Source organism: Symphalangus syndactylus, chromosome 24 (genome assembly GCF_028878055.3).
Source record: "Symphalangus syndactylus isolate Jambi chromosome 24, NHGRI_mSymSyn1-v2.1_pri, whole genome shotgun sequence".
Taxonomy (NCBI): Eukaryota; Metazoa; Chordata; class Mammalia; order Primates; family Hylobatidae; genus Symphalangus; species Symphalangus syndactylus.
Genome location: NC_072446.2, coordinates 34,507,287 through 34,530,976, shown reverse-complemented (window position 1 = coordinate 34,530,976; position 23,690 = coordinate 34,507,287). Strand labels below are relative to the sequence as shown.

The following is a 23,690-nucleotide window of genomic DNA, read 5'->3' as shown; positions in this document are numbered from 1 at the left end:
ACCTACACATCTGACAAATGTGACAGTAAAATGAAGGGGTGAAAAGAATGGCCTTTTCAATTAAAGGTGCTATGTCACTTGGCTACTCATATGAAAAAAATATATATATGTATTTTGATTACATCACATCATATTTAAATGTGAAATGTAAAACAATATAAAGCTTTCCAAAGGAAACAGACAAGAACATCTTTTTGATCCTGGAGTAGGCAAAGATTTCTTAAATAGGACACAAAAAGAAAAAAACTGATAAATTGGACTACCTTAAAATTTAAGAACTTCTCTTCATCAAAAGACACTATTAAAGAGTGAAAAGGCAATTCATAAAGTGACAGAAGATACTTGCTATATATCTGACAAAACACTCATATCTATAATATACAAAAGATTTTTAAAAAATCATTTAAAAAAGAAAAGACAACCTAATAGAAACACGAAAAAGGACTTGAATAGACATATCACAAAAAAGGATAGCCAAATAGCCAATAAACATATGACAAGACTTTAAATATCATTAGTCAGGAAAATGCAATTTAAAACCACAATAAAGTATCACTACACATTCATGAGAAGAGCTAAATTGAAAAAAGGGAAAATACTAGGTGCTGGCAAGGCTATAAAGCAACTAAAACTCTCATTCAATGCTGGTGGGAGTATAAATCAGTGCAGGTAGTACGGAAAACTTGTTGGCAGTATCTATTATTTCACAGGTGAATATATATATGCTCTATGATCTAGCAATTCCATTCTTTGATATATACCCAATAGAAATGTATATATAAGCTTATCAAAAGATGTATTCTGGAATTCACTATACACAATCACCCTAAAATGAAAACTACCCCAATGCCTATCTGTAGTAGAATGGATAAATAAACTGCAGTACACTCTCTCTATGAAATGACTATACAGATGAAGATTTACCACAATCAGAGATCTTCAAAAGACTGGGTTATAGGCTCAGAAATATATAAACCAGCTTTCTCTAAGGAAGACAGCATAACACATTGCTACTTTGGCATAACACATTGCTACTTTGACATGACTATAAAAGGCAATCATATAGTTTTATGGGATGGCCATGAAATCACAGTTGTGTGACAATATGTCAATTACAGAAAGAATTGTTTAGAGATTTAGAGCCTTAGGAATCCTAGATTCTATTCCTATAAAATGCAACGCTGATTACTTAGAGTGGTGCTGCACCAAAGTTTGATATTTATAACCAACAGCAACACTGCTACCCATGCTTACTACTCATCTCCTTTCCTTGCCTTTAAAATTTTCCTCCTTAGCACTTCACACCAGCTGTCAAACCAGATTATCTACCTGTTTGTTTACTGTTTCTCTCCCTTCACTAGAATACTAGAATCAGTGATTTTTTACTGGTTTCTTAATTGCTTTCAGCACAGAGTAGGTATTCAATAAATGCTCGTTGAATTAGTGGTCATAATGCAAGATCTGGTTCTGTCATTTGTAGAGCGCTGATATCAGCTATTCTGAACTGTATTCTAGACAAAACCTGCCATGCTCTTCTTCTCTTGGGGTGAGTTTTTCCTACATGTAGTTGATCTCGTCTACACTGGGAGGGTCCTGCTAGATTCATTCTCATGGGGTAATCATAGTTCTAGATTTGGCTGTACTCCAGCCCACTTTTAGGCTATTTCCAGAACTGGGACAGAGGGAACATGTATATATTCTCTCTATACATGCTTTCCCTTCTGAAGAACAAGTCGTAAGATGAAATAGGTACTTGTTCAATAATCCATCTGGTTGCAGTGTTCAGAGTACACCAGAGGACTGATCTGGGTTCTAGCCCTGGCTCTTACAGTACCTGGCTGTGTGATTTCCATGAATTTTAGCTTCTTCAATATAAAATAAACTTATGGATAAGACAATCTCCAAAATTTCCACCTTTGAATAACTAGCCTATGGAAAGAACAACTGGGTTTAGAGCCCAGAGATAGGAGTTCAGATGTAAGAATCACCAATACAAGTTCTCGAATAGGAGGAAAACATTTTTCTTTTGTTGTTGAAAAAACCCCCATCAGGCAATGTGCTAGGTATTTAATGTATTTCTCATCCACAAGCTGAGCAGCACAAGGCTCAGAGAGGTTCAGTGATGTCCACACAGCAAGCAGGTGTCAGACTTGGGATTCATCTCAAGCCTGCCTGACCCCAAAGGCTGTATGTACTCTTTCCACTATACCAGAGGTTCCCAACCTGGCTGTTTATCAGAATCAAGGAGGAACAATTTAAGTACAGATTCCTGGGCTCCACACCAGATCTACGGAATCAGAATCAATGTGGTGGGGGAGCAGGTATGCCTGGGAATCTACAATTTTAAAACTTTGCAAGGTCAGTCCCATGGCCAGTGAGGTGTGGGAACCTTGCACTGTATATATTCTCTATGTGCTTTCCCTTCTGAAGAACAAGTCGTATGATGAAATAGGTTCTTGTTCAATAATCCATCTGGTTGCAGTGTTCAGAGTACACTGGAGGACTACTATCTTGGGTTAAAATGATGAGTTTACTTCTCTCCCCAGCTGAACGGTATAGTGTTACAGCTTTACCTGTGGTTTCCCCAGCACCGGCTGGTGTCTGCCAAGCAGTTCCCACTCACTATTTGTTTAATAAATAAGTAAATGAAGCTGGATAAACATTAACCCTTTAGCATATTCTGAAGTTTTGCTGATTACTACTCATCTTTCCCTCTATCTAGAAATGTTTCCTTAGCATATACTATTTGCCATACAGTGTGCTAAATTCTTGACAAGCGAAGAGAGATACAACGTTAACCAGAGAGGCTAACACTGTAAGGGAAGTGTACTGCAGAACAGGAAGAACATGCGGAGGAGGGGAATCAAGGAGACTTCCCATACATATTTCCGGAAATTACTCTAGGCTCACATAATGCTTAGTTTACAGCTGTCCCTTATAGAAAATATGTGAAGCTGTGCCTTGTATTACACTAATACTATGTGCCTGTTCCCTCTACTAGACAGGGCCTTTTTTGCTAGGCAGTACATTTCTAAAAAAGGGATTCTTAACTTAGAAGAGGGTGTACATAGAATATATATACAAACGACCTCCTGCCCTCCGCCCATTTATGACCTGGCACTGGAAACTGGGTAAGTTCTTCAGGTAACTAATGTATGTTTGCATATTCCACTTATTTATAAATATTAATATAAACAAAAATTCTGCTCACACACACACATGAATATAAATAGAAAACTTAAGCTTCTGGGGAGATGGAGTAGGCATACATTTCCCTATTCTTTTTGTTAAGTATAACTAAAACCCCTGGACATTATATATAAAGCAAATACAAGAAGAATGCAGACTGGTTAGGGACCCCAGGACCTGGGGAGTGACACAGTGCTAAGTTCCCTGGGTTTTCTTTTTGCCTCACAGACCCAAGCCCTGGAGCTGAAGAAGCTGGCAACCTGGAAGCACCAATGGGCACAGACACAAAAACCCCAACAAAAACCTGCTCTCTCTAGCCAGAGGAGTAGGGGAATGGGCACCCTCGCAAGACAAAAAACTTTTGGACAACAAACACTCTACTCCAGCCAAACACTACAGAAAATAAGGCGGCCTCCACGGTGGCAAAGGCTGATTGGAGAGCCTAGACTCCCACTCTCATAAGTCTGTAATGAGGCACCCTCAACACACCTGTAAGGATGGTGTGAAAGAAGACAAAGTAGGGGCAGGCATTCCATCTCCACCAGCCCCAGTGTCAGTGGAGACCACACAGGGAGCCTAAACTTCCACTCCTACTTGGCAGTAATGAGGTAGCATCACAGGAGACCTTGTCAAGACTTTCACCACTGCCCACTGGTAATGATGCCACCTCCACTGCAACGTCAGTGGAGACCAAGTGGGGAGTTGGGACTGCCACACCCACCCAGCAGTACACCTCCACTCAGCAGTAATGGGGAGACCTTTTTCTTGGGTGTCAATAGAGGCTGAGTGAGGAACTTGGACTTCTACCTCCACCTGGCAATGATGATGTATGGACCCCCTTCTCCTACCAGGAATGGTGTCAGAGATTGTTTAGTCTAAACATTAGACTAAACAGCCTAAACAGACAAAACAGCGTCAACAGATGTCTCAGAACATTATACAGAAATGTACAAATCTCAATATAAAAATCACTCATACCAGGAACCAGGAAGAACTCAGACTGAATGAAAAAAGACAATCAGTAGGCTGTGGTGGCTCACACCTGTAACTCGAGCACTTTGGAAGGCTGTGGCTGGTAGATCACCTGAGGTCAGGAGTTCAAGACCAGCCTGGCCAACATGGTGAAACCCTATCTCTACTAAAAATACAGAAATTAGTCAGGTATGGTGGTGCGCGCCTGTAATCCCAGCTACTTGGGAGGCTGAGGCAGGAGAATCACTTGAACCCGGAAGGTGGAGGTTGCAGTGAGCAGAGATTGTGGCATGGCACTCCAGCCTGGGCAACAAGAGTGACACTCCATCTCAAAAAAAAAAAAAAAAAAAAAAAAGAAAAAAGACAATCAACACATGTCAATACCAAGATGACAAAGAGACAAAGATGTTAGAATTATCTAATAAAGACATTAAAACAGCACGATTAAAATGTATTGATAAGCAATTATGAATATACTTCAAACAAATGAAAGAATAGAAAGCCTCGACAAAGAAATAGAACATATAAAGAAACAAGTGAAAATTTTAGAACTGAAAATTTCAGTAACAAAGAAAAACCTCAGTGGATGGGCTCCACAGCAGAATGGAGGGAAGAAAAAAATCTGTGAGCTGGAAGATGGAACAATAGAAATTACCCAATCTGAACAATAGAGAAAAAACTACTGAAAAATATATAAACACAGCTTCAGGGAACCTGTGGGACCAAGAGGGCAGGCTGAAAACGTACTCAGAAGAAATAGTGGCTGAAAACGCCACGAAGTTGGCAAAGACATAAATCTATATATCAAGAAGCTGAGTGAACCCCAAAGAAATGTATCCCAAGACTCTTCATAATTTAATTTCTGAAAACTAACAACAAAAAATATTGAAAGCATCCAGAGAAAAATTATACCTTGTCTACAGAGAAAAAACAATTTTTTTTTTTGAGACAGAATATCATTCTGTCACCCAGGCTGGAGTGCAATGGCGCCAAATCCATTCACAGCAACCTCCGCCTGCCAGGTTCAAATGATTCTCCTGCCTCAGCCTCTCAAGTACTTGGGATTACAGGTGGGCACCAGCACTCCCGGCTAATTTTTGTATTTTTAGTATAGAGGTAGGGTTTCACCATGTTGGCCAGGCTGGTCTCAAACTCCTGGCCTCAAGTGATCCACCCACCTTAGCCTCCCAAAATGCTGGGATTACAGTGTGAGCCACCATGCCCAGAGGGGAGAAAACAATTCTAATGACAATCTCATCAGAAACCATGTAGGCCAGAAAGAAGTTACACAATAATTTTCAGGTGCTGAAACAAACAAACAGTCAACGCAGAACCATATACCCTGCAAAAAATGTGCATCAGAAATGAAGTGGAAATCAAGACTTCTGAGAAGAAGGAAAACAAAGAGAATTTGTCACCAGCCGACTTACTGTAAAAGAATGGCTAAAGAAAGTTCCCTAAACAGAAAGAAAATGATAAGAAATCCTGGAACATTAAGGGGGAAGAAAGAACATGGCATAAAAAATATGTGTAAATGCAACGGGCTTTCCTTATCCTCTTGAGTTTTCAAAATATGTTTGACAGCTGAAGCAAAAATTGTAATGCCGTCTGACATGGTTCTAAATGTATGCAGAGAAAATGTTAAGACATTATATGATAAATGGAGAGAGTAAAGAGACATAAAAGGAATTAAAGTTTCTATACTTTGCTAGGTAAAGGTAAGTTATGTACACACAATGTAATACCTAGAGGGACCACTAAAAGGGCTACATACAAAGAGATACACTCAAAAACATCACAGATAAATCACATGGAATTCTAAAAAACATTCAAGTAACCCACAGGAAGGCTAGAAAAAGAAAGCAGATAAATGAAAAAGAGAATAAACAGAAAGAAACAAAATATAGTCATCCCTCAGTATTCACCAGAGACTGGTCCCAAGACTCCCATGGATACCAAAATCAGAGGATGTTGAAGTCCCTTATAGAAAATAGTGTAGTATTTGCATATAACCCATGCATATCCTCCCATATATTTTAAATCAACTCTAGATTATTACAAAACCTAGCACAATGTAAATGTTATGTAAACAGTTGTTACATTATATTGTTTTTAAATCTGTATTATTTTTATTGTTGTATTGTTATCTTTTACTTTTTATTTTTTTCAAATACAGTTGACCCTTGAATAGTGTGGGGGTTAGGAGTGCCAACCCCCTCGAACAGTCAAAAATCTCTACAAATTTTGACTCCCCAAAAACTTAACTATTGACAGCCTACTGTTGACTGGGAAGTCTTACTGATAACATAAACAGTTGTTTAACATAAATTTTTTATGCTGTATGTATTATATGCTCTGTTCTTACAATAAAACAAGCTACAGAAAAGAAAAATGTTATTAAGAAAATCACAGGCCGGGCCTGGTGGTTCACGCCTGCATCCCAGCACTTTGGGAGGCTGAGGTGGGCGGATCACCTGAGGTCAGGAGTTCAAGACCAGCCTGGCCAACATGGTGAAACCCCGTCTCTACAAAATTTAGCCAGGCATAATGGCAGGTGCCTGTAATCCCAGCTACTCAGGAGGCTGAGGTGGGAGAATCACTTGAACCCAGGAGGCGGAGGTTGCAGTGAGCCAAGATAGCACCACTGCACTCTAGCCTGGGTGACAGAGCGAGGCTCCATCTCAAAAAAAGAAAGAAAGAAAGAAAGAAAGAAAGAAAGAAAGAAAGAAAGAAAGAAAGAAAGAAAGGAAAATCACAATTACTATTCATTAAGTGGAAGTAGATCATTACACAGGTCTGTCTTCATCTTTGCCTTCACCTTGAGTAGGCTGAGGAGGAGGTGGGTTGGCAGAAGGGAAAGAAAATCTGCATATAAATAGATGGCCACAGTTCAAATCTGTGTTGTTCAAGGGTCTACTGTATTTTCAATCCACAGTTGACTGAATCTACAGAGGCAGAACCCATGAATACACAGGGTCAACTATAATTGTATTAAGTATAAAAGGTCTAAATACATCAATTAAAAGACTGAGATTGTCAGAGTGGATTTAAAAACATGATCTAACTACAGGCTGACTATAAGAAACTCACTATGCAGAATTATAGAGGCTGATTGAAAATCAAAGGATGGAAAAAGATATTATCATGCAAACATTAATCAAAGGAAAGTAAGAGTAGCTATATTAGCACCAGATAAAGTAGACTTCAGAGCAAAAGAAGAAAAAAATTACCAGAGACAGAGTACGATGAATAACAGGTATATCTACTAAGAACATATTGCAATCTTAAAATGTATATGCTGCAAAATGTGTGAAACAAAAATGGATAAAACTAAAAGGAGAAACAAATTCACAAGAATAGATGGTGGTGACTTCAATATTCCTCTCTCAACAATGGATAGAATAACCAGACCAAAAATCAGCAAGGATATAGAAAAACCACCACCATTAACCAACAGGATCTATGACATTTATAGAACACTCCATCCTACAATAGCAGACTACACATTCTTTTGTTGTTGTTATTTGTTTTTTTAGATAGGCTCTCACTCTATTGCTCAGGCTGCAGTGCAGTGGCTCAATGATGGCTCACTGCAGCCTCAATTTCCTGAGCTCAAGCAATCCTCCCACCTCAGTGTTCTGAATGGCTGGGACTCCAGGTGCATGCCACTATGCCCAGCTAATTTTTGTATTTTTTAAAGACCGAGTTTCGCCATGTTGCCCAGGCTGTTCTTGAACTCCTAGGCTCAAGTGATCCTCCTGCCTTGACCTCCCAAAGTGTTAAGATTACAGGCATGAGCTACGGTGCCTGGCCCACATTCTTTTCAAGTGCTCATAGAACATAAGAGAGATGATTATCCTGCCATAAAACAAACCTCAACAAATTTAAAAGAACTGAAATCACACAGAGTGACATTCCCCAGCCACAATGAAATCAAGCTTGAAATCACTAACAGAGAGATAACAGGAAAATCTCCAAATACTTGGAAACTAAACAACACGTTTCTAAATAATCCACGGAACAGAGAGGAAACCTTAAGGGAAATTAGAAAAAAAAATAGGGAAATGAATGAAAATGAAAATATAACACACCAAAATCTGTGGATACAGCTATAGCCATGCTGAGATGTAAATTAATAGTACTAAGTCATATATTAGAAAAGGGGGGAAGTCTCAAATAAAAAAGGCAAACTCCTACCACAAGAACCTAGACAAAGTAGAGCAAAATAAAGCAAGCAGAATAAGGAAATAATAAAGAGCAGAAACTGACAAAACTGAAAACAGAAAACAGAGAAAGTCAATGAAATAAATAACTGGTCCTTTGAAAAGGTCAATACAATTGACAAACTTCTAGCAAGATTGACAAGCGAGTGAGTGAGCGAGAGAGAGAAAGAGAGAAGAGAGAGAAGAGACACTGATACTGGAAATTACCAATATCAGTAATGAAACGGAATAGTACTACAGACCCTGCAGACATATGGGAATGCTATGATTTGAATATCTGTCCCTTCCAAAACTCATGTTGAAATTTAATTCCCAATGTATTGAGAAGTGGAGTCTTTGTAAGCCCTCATAAATGCCCTCATAAATGGATTAACGGGTTATCATGGGAACTGGTGGCTTTATAAGAGCAAGACAGACCTGAGCTAGCACACTAGGCCCCCTGGCCCTGTGATATCCTGCACTGCCTTGGGACTCTGCAGAGTCCCCACCAGCAAGAAAGTTTTTTACCCGATGTGACCCCATGACCTTGGATTTCTCAGCCTCCATAACTGTAAGAAATACATCCTTCTTTTTTATAAATTACCCAGTTTCAGGTATTCTGTTACAAGCAACAGAAAACAAAGACAGGGAATACCACAAATAGCTTTACCCATATAAATTTGACAACTTTGATGAAGTGGTTAATTCCTCAAAAAACACAACCACAATATGAAAGAGATTATTTTAACAGCTTTATAACTTTTAAAGAAACTGAATTTGTCACTTAAAAACTCCAGAAAAAAAAGGAAGAAGGGAAGGAAGGGAGGGAGGGAGGAAGGAGGAGGGAGGGAGGGAGAGAAGCAGGGAGTGAAGGAGGGAATCTCCAAACCAAGATGGTTTCATTGGAGAATTACACCAAACATTTAATGAAGAATTAACACCAATTCTGCACATACTCTTCTAGAAAAAGAAACACTTTCCAACCCATTTTATGAAGCCAGTATTATCGTGATACCAAACCAAAGGCAATACAAAAATTAAAAAAATCTATAGACTAATTTCTCTCATGGGTATCGATGCAAAAATCCTAAAGAAAATATTAGAAAATTCAGCAGTATGTAAAACACACACACACACACACACACACACACACACACACACACCCCATGATAAAGTGGGGTATATTTCAGAGATGCAAGGCTGGCTCAATATTTGAAAATCAATTAGAGTTGTTCCTATTAACAAGCTAATAACAAGCTTAAGAAGAAAAATCACATAATCATATCATCCTCATCTTTCAGACCTCTATATGTTGAAGTATCCTAGGACTCAGTCTCTTTTTACACCTTATTCCCTGTTATGACTCTCACATTTTTATCTCTAGCCCAGATCACTCTTCCTTGAATTCCAGACCCATAAACCCAACTGCCCCTTAGACATCTATACTCAGATAGGCATTTCCAAACGGACATGTCCAAATACAAATGCTTGCTCTTACTCCCCAAACCCATTCTTTTCTGTAATTCAGTAAATGGAAGCTCTATTCTTAGTTGCTTAGGCCAAAATCCTTGGAGCTATCTGAACTCTCATATGTCTTTCACACCCCATATCCAATCTATCAGCGGATCCTGTTACCTCTTCCTCTAAAATATCCCCAGAACTGTCCCTTTCTTACCACTTCCACGGATACAACCCTAGTTTGAGTTATCCTTTCACCTGGGTTACTACAACAGCTGCCAAACTGGTCCTTCCTGCTTCTACCTTTGCACTCTTACTGTCTTATTTTCTACCTAACAGCCACAATGCTCCTTCTTTGTGCAAAACTGCCCAATGGACTTCATTTCATTCAGAGTAACATCTAAAGTCTATACTATTGCCTACAAGTCCCCATGTGATGCAGTCCCTTTGTACTTTTCTGAGCTAATTTCCAGCCACCCTTCTGGTTCATATCACTCCAGCTTTATTGTCCTCTCTGTTGTTCCTCCAAAATGCCAACAATGGTATAAACTTGGTTTTCCCTCTTCCTGGAACAATGGCATATGGCTTGTCTCTCAAATGTCATCTTATGAATGAGGCCTTCTCTGAGAAGCATAAGTAAAAGACTACCCATCTACACATACACATTCCTTATCCTCCTTATCTCCTTGATTTTTATTGAAGTTACTTACCACTTTCTGACTTATTCTAAACTTGCATGTTTGTTTTTCTATCTTTCTCAGTAGAAAGTAAGTTCCCGAGGACATGGATTTTGTCTGTTAGCTTAGAAGAGTGCTTTGGACATAGGTGCTGAAAAATTATTTCCTGAATGAATGAATAAACCATTGGTTCCGGAGTCAAGAATTTGGGATCAGACATAAGATAACCCTGATTTGACTCCTGGCTCTGCTATTTCCTAACTATGTCCAAGTACATAGGGTACTTAACCATGCTTTACATTTTCTCGTCTATCAAATAGTGATTGTAATAATTTCAACCCCCTAAGACTGATGTAAGAATTAAATTTAAAAAGTATGTAATGTGCTTAATAGACAGTGACTTGGTATAAAAGTGCTCAGCATATGACAGCGTTATTAATATGGAAAGATGATCTAGATTTCGACACAAAAGCCCTCAGTTATGACTAGATATTCACTGTATGATTTTAGGTTATTCACCTCTTTTACACTAACTCACTTGATAAATCAGGAACTGGGGCCAAAAAGATGGCTAAGTTGCAGCCTCTTCCCTCAAATCTTAGTAATGTGATCTTGGGTAGGTCACTTAACCTCTCTGAGCCTGTTTCCTACGCTGTCAAAAGGGGGATAATATAATACCTCACAGCTTTGTTGGGAGGATTAAATGAGTTACCGTGTGGAAATTGTGTCTAGCACATAGTAACCTCTCACTGTATTAGATATGATTATGATTCTAGTCTGGAGGGGTAAAAGCATGTAAGCAAAGAACTGCAATACAGTGCAATAAGAGCAAAAGCAGGCAACTAGAAGAACGTCTCCTAAACTAGAGTCTGCCCACAACTAGGAAGTTATACCACGATCAGGAAATTTTAAAACCCTCTTATGTCTATAACTTAACTCCCTACCATCACCCCCGTGGCAGTAAGAAAAACAAAATTTCTCTGCTGCTTTGATAACTGGGATTTAAAACTTAAAAAAAAAAAAATAGGGTCAAGGTTTAGAGTCTCAGATAGTGTTTTGTTTCACAGAAGAGTCTCGCTCCGTCGCCCAGGCTGGAGTGCAGTGGCACGATCATAGCTCACCGTAACCTCTAACTCCTGGGCTCAAGGGATCCTCTCGCGTAGCTGGAACTGCAAGTGAGCGTCACCATGCCTGGCTAATTTTCGCTGTTACCCAGGCTGGTCTTGAACTCCAGTCCTCAAGCTATCCTCTCGCCTCGGCCTCCCAAAGGGTTAGGGATTACAAGCAAGAGCCGTTGCGCCAGGCCTCAAATAGTGTGTCTTAACATGAAGTCAACAGACACATTGGGAAGGCTAAGTTAGTTCCCTCCACCTTTTCCCTAAAGTTAACACCTCACTTAAGTTCGAAAAAGTCAACTGGACCCGCAGAAGGCAAAAGCAGCATGTAATAATACCCTGAGTGAGAACCCACTTAAGGGCCGAGAGCCCAAATGCGTGTTTCATGACTGCGCTGTTACAGATGAAAAGGTCAAAATAGGACATTAAAGGATGCTCCGGGAGGCTGAGTAGGAGCTCACCAGGTGAGAAAGAGGATGTCACTTTCGGAGAGAGAACGAGCGCCAGGGCGTGGAGGCGTGAAAAGGGCACGTGGGTGGCCTGGAAGAACCAAAACTAAGTGTTTTGGGGGACAGCCAGAGAGCCGAACACATATGGAGGAAAGGTGCGGCCTGGGGCCCGCCATATTAGAAAGGAAATCCCCCTCCCATACCCAGATCGTGAACTCTCAGCCTCAATGTCCCCTCAGGATACCCCTCTACGGGGTCCCAGCTGCTGGGCTCCCTCTGGTTCCCGCCACTCTTCCCTTACCTCTTCTTCCAGCCTTTCTCTCACTCTCCCGCCTCCTCTGCCTCGCCGGAAGTGACACGCTAAGTAGCGCGCCAGAAAGGTTCCGAGGGAGCGGCAAAAAGGGTTCCGAGGAGATCCACTGCGCCGGCGTGCGAGCTCGCGCGGTCAAAGCGCTTTCCGGGGGCCCGGGGAACTACGCTCCTTCCCTCGCTCTGTCTCCTTTGAAGTGCTCTGCCGAGGTTCAGAGCGGCCGCCGCCTCCAAAGGGACGGTTTTCTAGAGCTCCGACGCTTCTCGGTGCCCCTCTGCTCCGGCCCTTGCCCTTTGACCCCGCTCTCGCGGCAGGGTGAGAGGTCGGGTGGCCATCTTGTGGCGGCGGTGCGGGCGGCTGTTACTGCGGAGACCCATCCCCTCCCCCTCCTTGCACCCCTGGCAGTCTGTCAGTCGGTAAAAAGTCCCGCAGCCTGTCAGGTGAGCCCCGGGCCTCGTGCCGTCGCTCTTCCTGCCGCACTGGGCGGCCCAGGCCGCTCCCTGTCGGGCCTCACTGCCGCCACCATGTCCTCCTTCTCTGAGTCGGCGCTGGAGAAGAAGCTCTCGGAGCTGAGCAACTCTCAGCAGAGCGTGCAGACTCTGTCCCTTTGGCTCATCCACCACCGCAAGCACGCGGGACCCATCGTCTCCGTGTGGCACCGCGAGCTCCGCAAAGGTAAACACCAACTCCCCACCCCCTGGACGGTCCCCGGATTGTCCTCTCGCCCACCTACAGCCTAGGTCCCTCTAAGCCTCTTCATTGAGTCTTGCTCCAGGCCTGGTCGAGCTTCTGAGATGGGAGACAAAGTTAGCCCCATTTCTCGAAGAAGGAAACTGAGGCCCGGGAAGGTTTAAGGTACTTGCCTGAGGGTCCACGGACTGGGACTCAGGTGTCCAGACTTCTAGTTCATCAAGCCATTTTCCCTTCAGTTTCCCCCTGACATTTGTGGCTGTTACTATCTCGGCTGCATTCACTGCCGTACTGGCCCTAGCACGTCGGGCCCAGTGCTGGGTATTTGGAGTAAAAGCCAGTGGGCTCCGGAGTCAGACTCTGCAGATCGAGTCCTGGCTCAGCTAGCTGTTTGCCAGCTGAATAATACTGGGAGAGTTTCTTCATCTCCCTGTGTCTCCGTTTTCTCATCTGTAAGAGGGAGGCAAGGATAGCTACCCCTTACAAAGCCTTTACTTCATACCAGTCACTATACTAAGACCTTTGTATATATCCTCGCACTCAGTCCTTAGAACAGTCCTGTGAAGTAGGTAGTCTCTCCCATCTTAGGTTAAGGGGCCACCCCACCCAGACCTTACCTCTCCTCTCCTCTCTCATGCAGTTGTCATTGATTTCAGGCCCTGCTCAAGTTCTGACAGACATTCATTGAACTCATTCTGTTATGTGCCAGGCACTGGCTTGGACACTTGTAGCATGTTGCCTCTGCCAACTGCCTAGAATTTAAGCCTGACTTTGCTGCCTTACTGACCCCAGCAACTTAACCTGTCTGTCCCTTAATTCCTTATCTACAGAATGGATAACTGATATTTACTATGTCTTTATTACATGCGAAGTGCAGTACTGATATCTTTACATACATTGTCATTAAAAAAAATTCTCGGAGCCCTATGAAGTAGGAACTTTGCAGAAGAGGAAAAACTGAGACTCATCTCATGGTGAGGAGTAAACAGGATAATCCAAATAACATTTAGCATGGGGTGAGGCACAGTGTAGGCATTCAGCAGATTATAGTGAGATGAGACTTTTGATTACTCACTGTGAGGCATGGTCTTTACCTTCAAGTTGCTTACAGTCTGGTGGGGAAAGATGGGCACCTACGCTTCCTGATGAGTTTCATAATGGAAGACCGAAGAAATGAAGCTCAGAGCTGCTCTAGACACCCTATATGTGGTAGGCCTTTATAGCGAAGTGGCTTTACAAGTGTTCTCTACTATCTGTGAGTTGGGGACACCACAGATGTCCTGCTCTACAGATGAGGAAACTGAAGTGGCTAAGTGGTATTTTCAAGGCTTTTGAACTGATGAGGCTCAGACTCCAACAGGCTGGCAAACACCAAAATCCATGGTTTTTTTCAGGAGACCCAGTTCAAGCCCTTTAGCAGGGACCCCCCCAAATATCACGTACTGTACTGAGATAGGGATCCCCTCAGCCCTTCGGGCAGTTCCGGGAAGAGGTAGAGCCTGGAGTTTATGAGGCCTTCTTCATGTACCCCACTGTGCCATTCAGAAATTATTTGTAGAGTGTGCTGAAATGTGAATTGCCACTGAATTCTATTGCTTGGGACCTCAAGAGGCAGTTAAAGTCCATCTCAAGTGTCATTTTTTTTTTTTTTTTTTTTTTTGAGATGGGGTCTCGCTCTGTCGCCCAGGCTGGAGTGCAGTGGCGCGATCTCAGCTCACTGCAAGCTCCACCTCCCGGGTTCATGCCATTCTCCTGCCTCAGCCTCCTGAGTAGCTGGAACTACAGGGGCCCGCCACCACACCTGGCTTTTGTATTTTTAGTAGGGACGGGGTTTCACCGTGTTAGCCAAGATGGTCTCCATCTCCTGACCTCGTGATGCCCCCGCCTCGGCCTCCCAAAGTGCTGGTGTTACAGGTGTGAGCCACCACTCCCGGCCAAGTGTCACATCTTTTGTGACGCTTTCTTGATTCCTTGCCTCACCCTAGTTGAGTTACTGAAAAAAAGCAAATTAGAGAGTACATTTGTGTATGAAGCTCCGTTATCCCTAATCTTACGTGGTAGAGCCTTATGTTGCAAGTAGGCCAGCATTATTATCCTCATTTTATAGATGAGATGATAAAGGTATAGAGAGATTAAGTGCCTTGTCCACAGACATACAGCTAGGACATGAGCCCAGGGCTGCCTGATGCCAAAATGTGTTCTTTTTCAAGTACTCAGTGCCTCAATGCATTTAATAAGTGAAGGTGGTCACCTGACTCCAACCAAACTGTGGTGCTTTCGTTTATTAGAATTAATGAGTGCCTCCCACCCCATCATACCAGTTTAGCATTTAATTTGTTCCTACTAGCTGTTCATTTGAACTGGTTACATCTTTGTCATTAGATTATGTTTTGAGAGAGGAACTAGGCCTTCTTATTTGCAACACCACAGGATATAGCATGGTGCCTGTTATATAGTTTAAAAATAGGAATTAAATCATGGTCTCTGATAGAATTTTCATGGTTGAGTAAAGGATCTAAACCGTGCTATCAAATACAACTTTCTATGATAACAGCATAAAGGATATAAACAGCGCTATCCAATACAATTTTCTGTGATAATAGCAATGTTTTCTATCTGTGCTATCCAACAGGTAGCCACTTGGTATATGTGGCTACGGAGCACTTAAAATGTGTGACTAAGGAACTAAAGTTTTAAGCAGATAGAATTGAAAATTTAGTTTCCAGTTTTTACCAGCTACAATTCAGGTGTTCCAACAGCCACACGTGGCTAGTGGCTAACTTACTGGACAGTGCAGAGTTAAAAAAAAGATGCTCTTCCAAGCATCAAGACCTAGCTTCCAAATATCCAGGCTTCTTTCATGAACTGAAAATGCCCCCACACTAAAGGAAAAGGATTCTGTGCCCTAATGTTCAGATTGATTAGCCCTGTAGGTTCTATCTAGGGTGAAGTCATTTTCCCTAGCTGAGATGCTCACCGACTGTCTCTGAGTTGCCTTCAAAATATATGAGATTTACAAAAATTAACTTTTTTTCTTGCTTAAATACTTCTATTCCTGATGTGTTATCTTTCCATTTTCTAGGAATAATTCTTAATTTATCCCATTTGAGCTGTGTTCTAAGTAGAACATCTCCCCTTCTTTATGGAATAGTTTTGGTGTAAAGTGCTCCTAAATGAGTATGTTTAATGGTGTTTTGTATCTTGGCCTGAATGTAGGTAATGGGCTTTTATCCCAGAATTACTTTAAGACTTTCTGTAGATGCCAAAACCAGCCAAACAAGTAAAAAGTTTTGATTAACCAGTTGTTTAAATTTTACTCAACAACTAGTTTGACCAGTTTGGAATGGGCATGGGTAGTGGGTGAAAGGACCTATTTCTGTCGTATAGGAAGGACATCTGAACAAGTGAGTTGTCCCCCAAGATTGGAATGGAGGGGTGTGCGTGTTGTGTGTATTGTGACTGTTTGTGCTCAAGAGCACTAGGGTTTTGTCATACCACCTCGACACACACGGTGCTTATGTTGACTGTTGAGGATGTTGAATATGGAGGGATACAGTTTATCCTAAATAAATCCCCATTGTTAAGTTCTGGGGTGATAAAAATTAATTGGCATTGTAAACAGTGAAAACCTTGGGTCTCAAGCCCCTTAGATACCTTATTTGTCCACCGAAAAGTATATGAGATCTTGAATGTCCACACTGACATTTTACAATATGGATTCTAGGGTTTTTTTGTAACATGAAGTGTATGGAATTTTAAAGCTCCACTTAATGAAATTTGCTTTGTTGAAGTTCTGTTTTGCTTTCAAATCTGCTAACTTGCATGGGATTATAGGGGTGGTAGTTTCACTTACATCAGCTTTGCAGAGCAAGGTTTGCTTTAACAAAAAAGCGCCTTTTGCCATAATCATACCTTTGTAGCAACAGTAGGTATTGTAACTACTGACACTTTTGTTCTGCTTTTGAATAATAATTAGAACAGTTGAAGAAAGCTCCAGGTTCCTAGTATTCTTATCAGCTGGCCATCTAAACTAGGTTATTACCAGAAGGTTAAGACAATTCAGGGTATCCGTATTTAATTTTATGAGCATTGAAGACATCAGTTTCATCAGTTTAAACTGTAATGTGCTATTAAAATCATGTTTTTAACTTGGGTTATTCTCCTGTAGCTACATTTTTTTTATTTTTTTTTATTTTGAGCCGGAGTCTCTTACTCTGTCACCCAGGTGGGAGTGCAGTGGCGCTATCTCGGCTCACTGCAACCTCCGCCTCCCAGGTTCAAGTGATTCGCCCGCCTCAGCCTCCCAAGTAGCTGGGTTTACAGGCGCCCGGCACCACGCCCGGCTGGTTTTTGTATTTTTTTTTTTTTTTTTGAGACGGAGTCTCACTCTTGCCCAGACTGGAGTGCAGTGGCGTGATTTTGGCTCACTGCAAGCCCTGCCTCCCAGGTTCACCCCATTCTCCTGCCTCAGCCTCCCGAGTAGCTGGGACTACAGGCGCCCACCACCACGTCTGGCTAATTTTTTGTATTTTTAGTAGAGATAAGGTTTCACCATGTTAGCCAGGATGGTCTCGATCTCGTGACCTCAGGTGATCCACCTGCCTTGGCCTCCCAGAATGCTGGGATTACAGGTGTGAGCCACTGTGCCTGGCCTCCTGTAGCTACATTTTAAAATGTCACATCTTATGCCTGCTATGTCAGACATATCAATGCTTTGTACATTTCAAAAGAAACAACTGGTTTCAGAGAGAAATAGAGTTACTCAGTTGTGTTAAGGTTGATAAAGAGCTTGTGTTTTTCAGGTACTTTAGCATTGGAGAAAACTTTGTGTTTTGAAACATCTAATTATGTTCTTATTTATGTCTTTTAAAAGAAAATTGGGACCAAAAATCGTAGTGATGTAACTTTATAGTCGAGAAATTATGTGCATAGAAGCCAGGAAATTCAGTAGTGTTCCCCAAAGCAACTGTAACTCAGACATATTGCACGAGGATTTTATGGTTTAATATATGATTACCATATAGAGTAATAGGGAATAACCACATTTCATATAAATAAGAGAGAATTACGGTTTTTGTGAAAGCCCTAATTTTGCATATCTAGATTTCACACGTGCGTAAATTTTCAATAAGAATGTAGTGTTAATGTATACTTGTATTTGAGCTAATATCTATTGGTGCACCTAGAGATTCTTCTGTATTACTGATTATGGTTATTGGAGTATCAGAGAAATTCTCAGTTTAGGAGCAAAATTACAAGAAACCTTTTTTTTTTTTGGAGATGGAGTTTTGCTCTTGTTGCCCAGGCTGGAGTGCAACGGCATGATCTAGGCTCACCATAACCTCTACCTCCCGGATTCAAGCGATTCTCCTGCCTTAGCCTCCTGAGTAACTGGGATTACAGGCATGCACCACCACGCCAGGCAAATTTCGTATTTTTTTTTTGTTTTTTTTTTATTATACTTTTGTATTTTTAATAGAGACGGGGTTTCTCCATGTTGGTCAGGCTGGTCTTGAACTCCCAACCTTAGGTGATCCATCCATCTCGGCCTCCAAAAGTGCTGGGATGACAGGCATGAGCCACCACGCCCGGCGAAACTATTTTAAAATTGAAACCTAACTCAGTCTTTTTTTTTTTTTTTTTTTTTTTGAGACAGAGTCTTGCTCTGTTGCCCAAGCTGGAGTGCAGTAGTGCAGTCTCGGTTCACTGCAGCCTCCACCTCCTGGGTTCAAGCGATTCTCCTGCCTCAGCCTCCTGAGTAGCTGGGACTACAGGTGCCCACCACCACACCCGGCTAATTTTTGTATCTTTAGTAGAGGTACGATTTCACCATGTTGGCCAGGCTGGTCTCAAACTCCTGACCTCAAATGATCCACCTACCTCGTCCTCCCAAAGTGCTGAGATTACGGGCGTGAGCCACTGTGTCTGGCCAACTCAATCTTTCATTCTGGAATATTTGATAATTAAAAGTGAGTTAGAAGTTGCTCATTTTTGCAGTAGAATAAATAAAAGCCCCAGTTTCAACATTAATATTGACTGCTTATCCTTTAGGAATTCTCTTTGGATTATCTTAATTTTTACTATCAATTAATTACCCTGGTTTAAAGAACACAGCAGTGAAGATGGCCCATTCTTTTTCTTTTTCTTTTCCAAAATGGTATTCCCAAAGCTATTCCTTAGGTGGTCTTTTTAAACATACATACTTGACCCCCCAGGTAGATAATACTTGTCTTAATGTTTTTTTAGGAGCAGCCCAGGGCAAAAGAATTGTGAATTGAGAACTTCTTTGGTGTAAGTTAAATTCTTTTCTTTTCTTTTTTTCAGCCAAATCAAATAGAAAGCTTACTTTTCTGTATTTAGCGAATGATGTCATCCAAAACAGTAAAAGGAAAGGACCTGAATTCACTAGAGAATTTGAATCTGTCCTTGTGGATGCTTTTTCTCATGTTGCCAGGTATGTTGTCTGTTTTTTGGATTTGTTTTTAAATTCATTGCCTTTTCCACCTTTTTGTTCTTTCCTTTTCTGTGATAGCATTTGTAAATTGACAACTTCCTACTTTACAGAGAGTTGTGGAGGCCAAATTGTGGTTTTATGTTTTGTTGAGCCCTCAAGAACTATCGAGACATGTAAACATTCTGATACATTTAAGAGATTCAGCCTAGCATTATCTTTTCTTCTAGATATATTCATTTTCATTTTTTGAATTTATTTCTTGGTTATGGTATTTTCTTTGGTTTGGTTGAGTTGTCTCATTAGCTTATGATCAAAAAACAAAGCTAACTAGTAAGGGAACCTTTTAGTAACATAACTTAATAGCAAGAAATTAATTGCCAAATGCCTTCCTTTTTATTTCCTTCTGGATTTCTAGATGTCTAGTTTACTAAAAATAGTAGGCATTACTGTAGCTGCAATAATAGTAATTATTAGTGTGGAAAGTAGGTGTTTGCTCTGGCTATATTGTATTAACCCTGGTGCTATTGTGTTTTGTGGCAAAGAGGAGTGGCACATATACAACTAATACCATAGAAAGCATACATTGGATTAAAAGTTTTATAAATTACTTTACTTTATGTAAAAACAAAAGCTTTCTGTAGGCTCAAATTAGGTGCCCAGGAAAAGCAAAGAAAAACTATCGTTCATTAAAATACTATGTTTATAAGTAAATACATAAACAGATATTTGCAAAAGGAATTGGGAAACATGAATGGGAGACTAGTAGGTTAAACATAAATTGTTATTAGGTCTAAAATATAGTGAAAGGCCTTAAATGAGAAATGAAGTCCTGCTTTCTTTGCAGGATTTGAAAAGTTTGAAGGAATAAAATTAGAAATCCAAGAGAAAGAAATGACACCTAGCTTTCTAGAGATGAAAAAGATGGTTTTTGTTGGTCAGCTACATAACTGGCTCACCTTTTGATCAACATGGACACAAGTAGCAAAATGTGTTATTAACTTGAAAAAAATACTGAATCTTCATAACCGAGTAAGCTTAGAACAGACTACTAGAGGAGCTATCTGAAATAGACAGATTTTCTTGCTTTGATGAGATTTAGTTCACAGTTCTTAGAAATTGATGGTAGGTCTGCCTCAGACACTATGTGAGTGACCTTGGATATGTTACTTAACTTTTTGAGCCCAAATTTCCTAACTGGCTAAAAGGGGAGGATACCACTCCCCCTCATAAGAGTTGTTGTGAGGGTAAAGACAGACAATATGTTTAAAAGTATGTAGTACAATGCCTGTTCCACATTCTTTGCTCATTCATTGGATCATTTGTTTTTTCCTGTATTCCAGGCACCTAGTATAGTGTCTGGCACACAGCTGCTGAGTTATGTAGCTTGAAGGAATACCATTTACATAGCCTCCATGTAAATGGTGTCCCAGGAGCTGGGCAACATTATGGTCTGCCCTGACACAGAGTAGGCGTTCAGTAAATATTTGTTAAATGAGTTAATTAATGTTAACTCATTATGGAAGAGATTTGGTCTAGGGAGTTGGCTGGAATGATTTCTTGCAGGGATAGTAAACATAACAATGTTATTTAAAAATTTCAGCCTGGGCAGCATAGTGAGACCCTGTGTCTACAAAAAACTTAAAAAAAATTAGCCAGGCATGGTGGTGTGCACCTGTAGTCCTAGCTACTTGGGAGGCTGAGGCAGGGCGATTGCTTGAGCCCAGGAGTTCAAAGCTGTAGTGAGCTATAATCATACCACTGCAGTCCAGGTTTGGCAACAGAGCATGACCCTGTCTCTAAATTACAAACAGACAATCTGTAATCTTTAGCTGCCCTGAAACCAAAAAGTAAATAGAAAGGGGTGGAAAAGGGGGTGGGCAATACCAGGGTTAAATATTCCTTTTTACTTGGGAACACCTTAAAAACTAGCCAGGTTTTAGGTGTCTTGGCAGATTCAGTGGCATGTGGGGAAGATAAACCTGGTCCTTCTCAATAAAATAGCCCGAATTCCTTTCTGTTTGCATTCTTCTGGTTCTTTTAAGATTCTGCTTGGGTATTATATTCAGGATACCCATGTTTCCATTCTCCTTTCTTATACCCCATTATTAGGACAGAAAGTCCAACAGTTCTGCTTCAACCGTGATGCAGTTCGTCCACAGTAGGAGTAGCCTAATTAACATATACTTTCTGTGTGCTTTTTCTGTGGCCAGTTGATGAACAAAGATAGTTGACCCATTACGGTTGACTAAATTGATGAGGGATATTTTTATGATAAAAGACACCTCCACACCCAAAACAAACAAACAGTAAAAAAAACTCTCAAGTCAGAGAAAGCTGCCAAGTTCATAGGATAGATTTGATTTGAATAGCAATTTAATTAACCAGACTGCAAACTTGCTTTTCATACAAGTGCCTTGTTTTCTTCCCAGTGAGGAGACAGCTGTCCATGTCATTTTTCATTCAACATGTATTGGAGTGCCTTCTATGTGCCAAGTATAGATTAAGACACTGGGGGAGCAGCAGTGAACAAGGCAGGCAAAGACAATTAAATGTGCAAGATACTTTCAGAGCAGGATGATACGGACATAGTAAAATGGAGTGATGTTCTAGAGTAGGATCTCGCAGGCAGTGTGGTTCAGGAAGGCCTCTAAGGAAATGACATTTGAGGTAATTGTACGAAGCAGGAGCAGCTATTAAGAAAAACTTAAGGCAGAGATAATCTTGGCCTGCTAAGAGAAACAGAATGAAGGCTAGTGTGGTTAGAATGTAGTGCACAAAGGGAAAAGTGACATCCAGATGAGGTCCGAGAAGTGGACATGCACCAGTCACGTACACCCTGTAAGACTTGGGAGTTAGGATTTTTTTCTGATGGGATGTCATTGAAGAGTTTTAACCAGGGGAATGATATATTCCAACATACTACATTTTTAAAAGATCCCTCTTTAAAAATGGCTTAGTGTAGAGGAATGGATTGTAAAGGCCAAGGGAGGGGCGGGGACATGAGTTTGGAGGATATTGCTGTGGTGCAGGCTAGAGGTGACATTGCCTAGGACTCAGAAGCAATGGGAAGATGCTAATAGCTTCCATTTATTGAATGCTTCCTTCATGAGAGGATCCCCACCTCTCCAGTGTAAAACTGATAGGATTTATAGGCGTTGAGTGGGAGCTGGTAGTAAGTGAAAAGAGAAATCAAAGATGATTTCTAGGTTTTTGACGTAAGTGAATGACTGATGGTGCCCTTTACTGAAGTGAAGATTGGGGAAAAGATTTGGTGGAGGAAATCACGGGTTTTGTTTTGGCCAGGCTGAGTGTGAGATAGCTAGTGAATATTCCAAGGAGTGATGCCAAATAGGCAGGTGGATAAAATAGTCTGAAGCTCAGTAGAGACTTGATTTCTGGAGACATAAGTTTGAGAGTTACCCACATGATATTTATTTATTGTTGTGGGCCCCAAGACCACTCCCAGGTTTGGTGATTACCTAGAAGGACCCACAGGACTCATCATGTAGTCATAGTCATGGCAGTGATTCATTACAGCTAAAGGATCCAAAGCAGCAGCAGCAGAGGGTGATGTGCATGCCGTGCCTGCAGCAGACTGGAGCACTCTAGGTGTAAGCTTCTGAGTCCTCTCTCAGTACGATTACACAAACACACTTAATTCCTCCAGCACTGAGTTGTGATGTGTATGACGTGTAACCTACCAGGAAAGCTCATTAAAGACTCCGTGCCCAGAGTTTTTATTGGATTGGTCCTGTAGACACCCTCTGCCAAAATTCTAAGCTCCCAGAAATAAATCAGGTGTTCATTTTTTTTTTTTGAGACGGAGTCTCGCTCTGTCGCCCAGGCTAGAGTGCAGTGGCGTGGTCTTGGCTCACTGCAAGCTCCGTCTCTCGGGTTCACGCCATTCTCCTGCCTCAGCCTCCCAAGTAGCTGGGACTACAGGCGCCCACCGTGACGCCTGGCTAATTTTTTGTATTTTTTAGTAGAGACAGATTTTCTCCATGTTAGCCAGGATGGTCTTGATCTCCTGACCTTGTGATCTGCCCGCCTTGGCCTCCCAAAGTGCTGGGATTACAGGCGTCAGCCACCGCACCAGGCTCAGGTGTTCATCAAGAACTGTATTGCTTGCACAAACAATTTAGGCCCAGTAAACCACCCTTACCAGTTAGGAAAT

General features: G+C 41.3%; 2 protein-coding genes across 13 annotated transcripts in view; one reads left to right on the top strand and one right to left on the bottom strand.

The window, feature by feature from the left end:
* Positions 1-12,737, bottom strand: part of TTI1 (TELO2 interacting protein 1) — a 105,699-nt gene extending 92,962 nt beyond the window's left edge. For 3 of the 7 annotated variants that reach the window (XM_063633562.1, XM_063633564.1, XM_063633565.1), the window contains exon 1: positions 12,364-12,494. The gene's annotated coding sequence lies outside the window, so the exon portion shown is untranslated. Of the gene's footprint in view, positions 1-12,363 lie in introns of all 7 variants that reach the window. The other 4 variants (XM_063633563.1, XM_055264985.2, XM_055264983.2 and 1 more) reach the window with 3 other exon arrangements.
* The window catches only part of RPRD1B (regulation of nuclear pre-mRNA domain containing 1B), a 58,779-nt gene continuing 47,557 nt past the window's right edge, over positions 12,469-23,690 (top strand). For 3 of the 6 annotated variants that reach the window (XM_055264988.2, XM_063633570.1, XM_063633568.1), the window contains exons 1-2: positions 12,897-13,047; positions 19,387-19,516. In XM_055264988.2, coding sequence (XP_055120963.1) covers positions 12,897-13,047; positions 19,387-19,516 — 281 coding nt within the window. Of the gene's footprint in view, positions 13,048-19,386; positions 19,517-23,690 lie in introns of all 6 variants that reach the window. The other 3 variants (XM_055264990.2, XM_063633569.1, XM_055264989.2) reach the window with 3 other exon arrangements.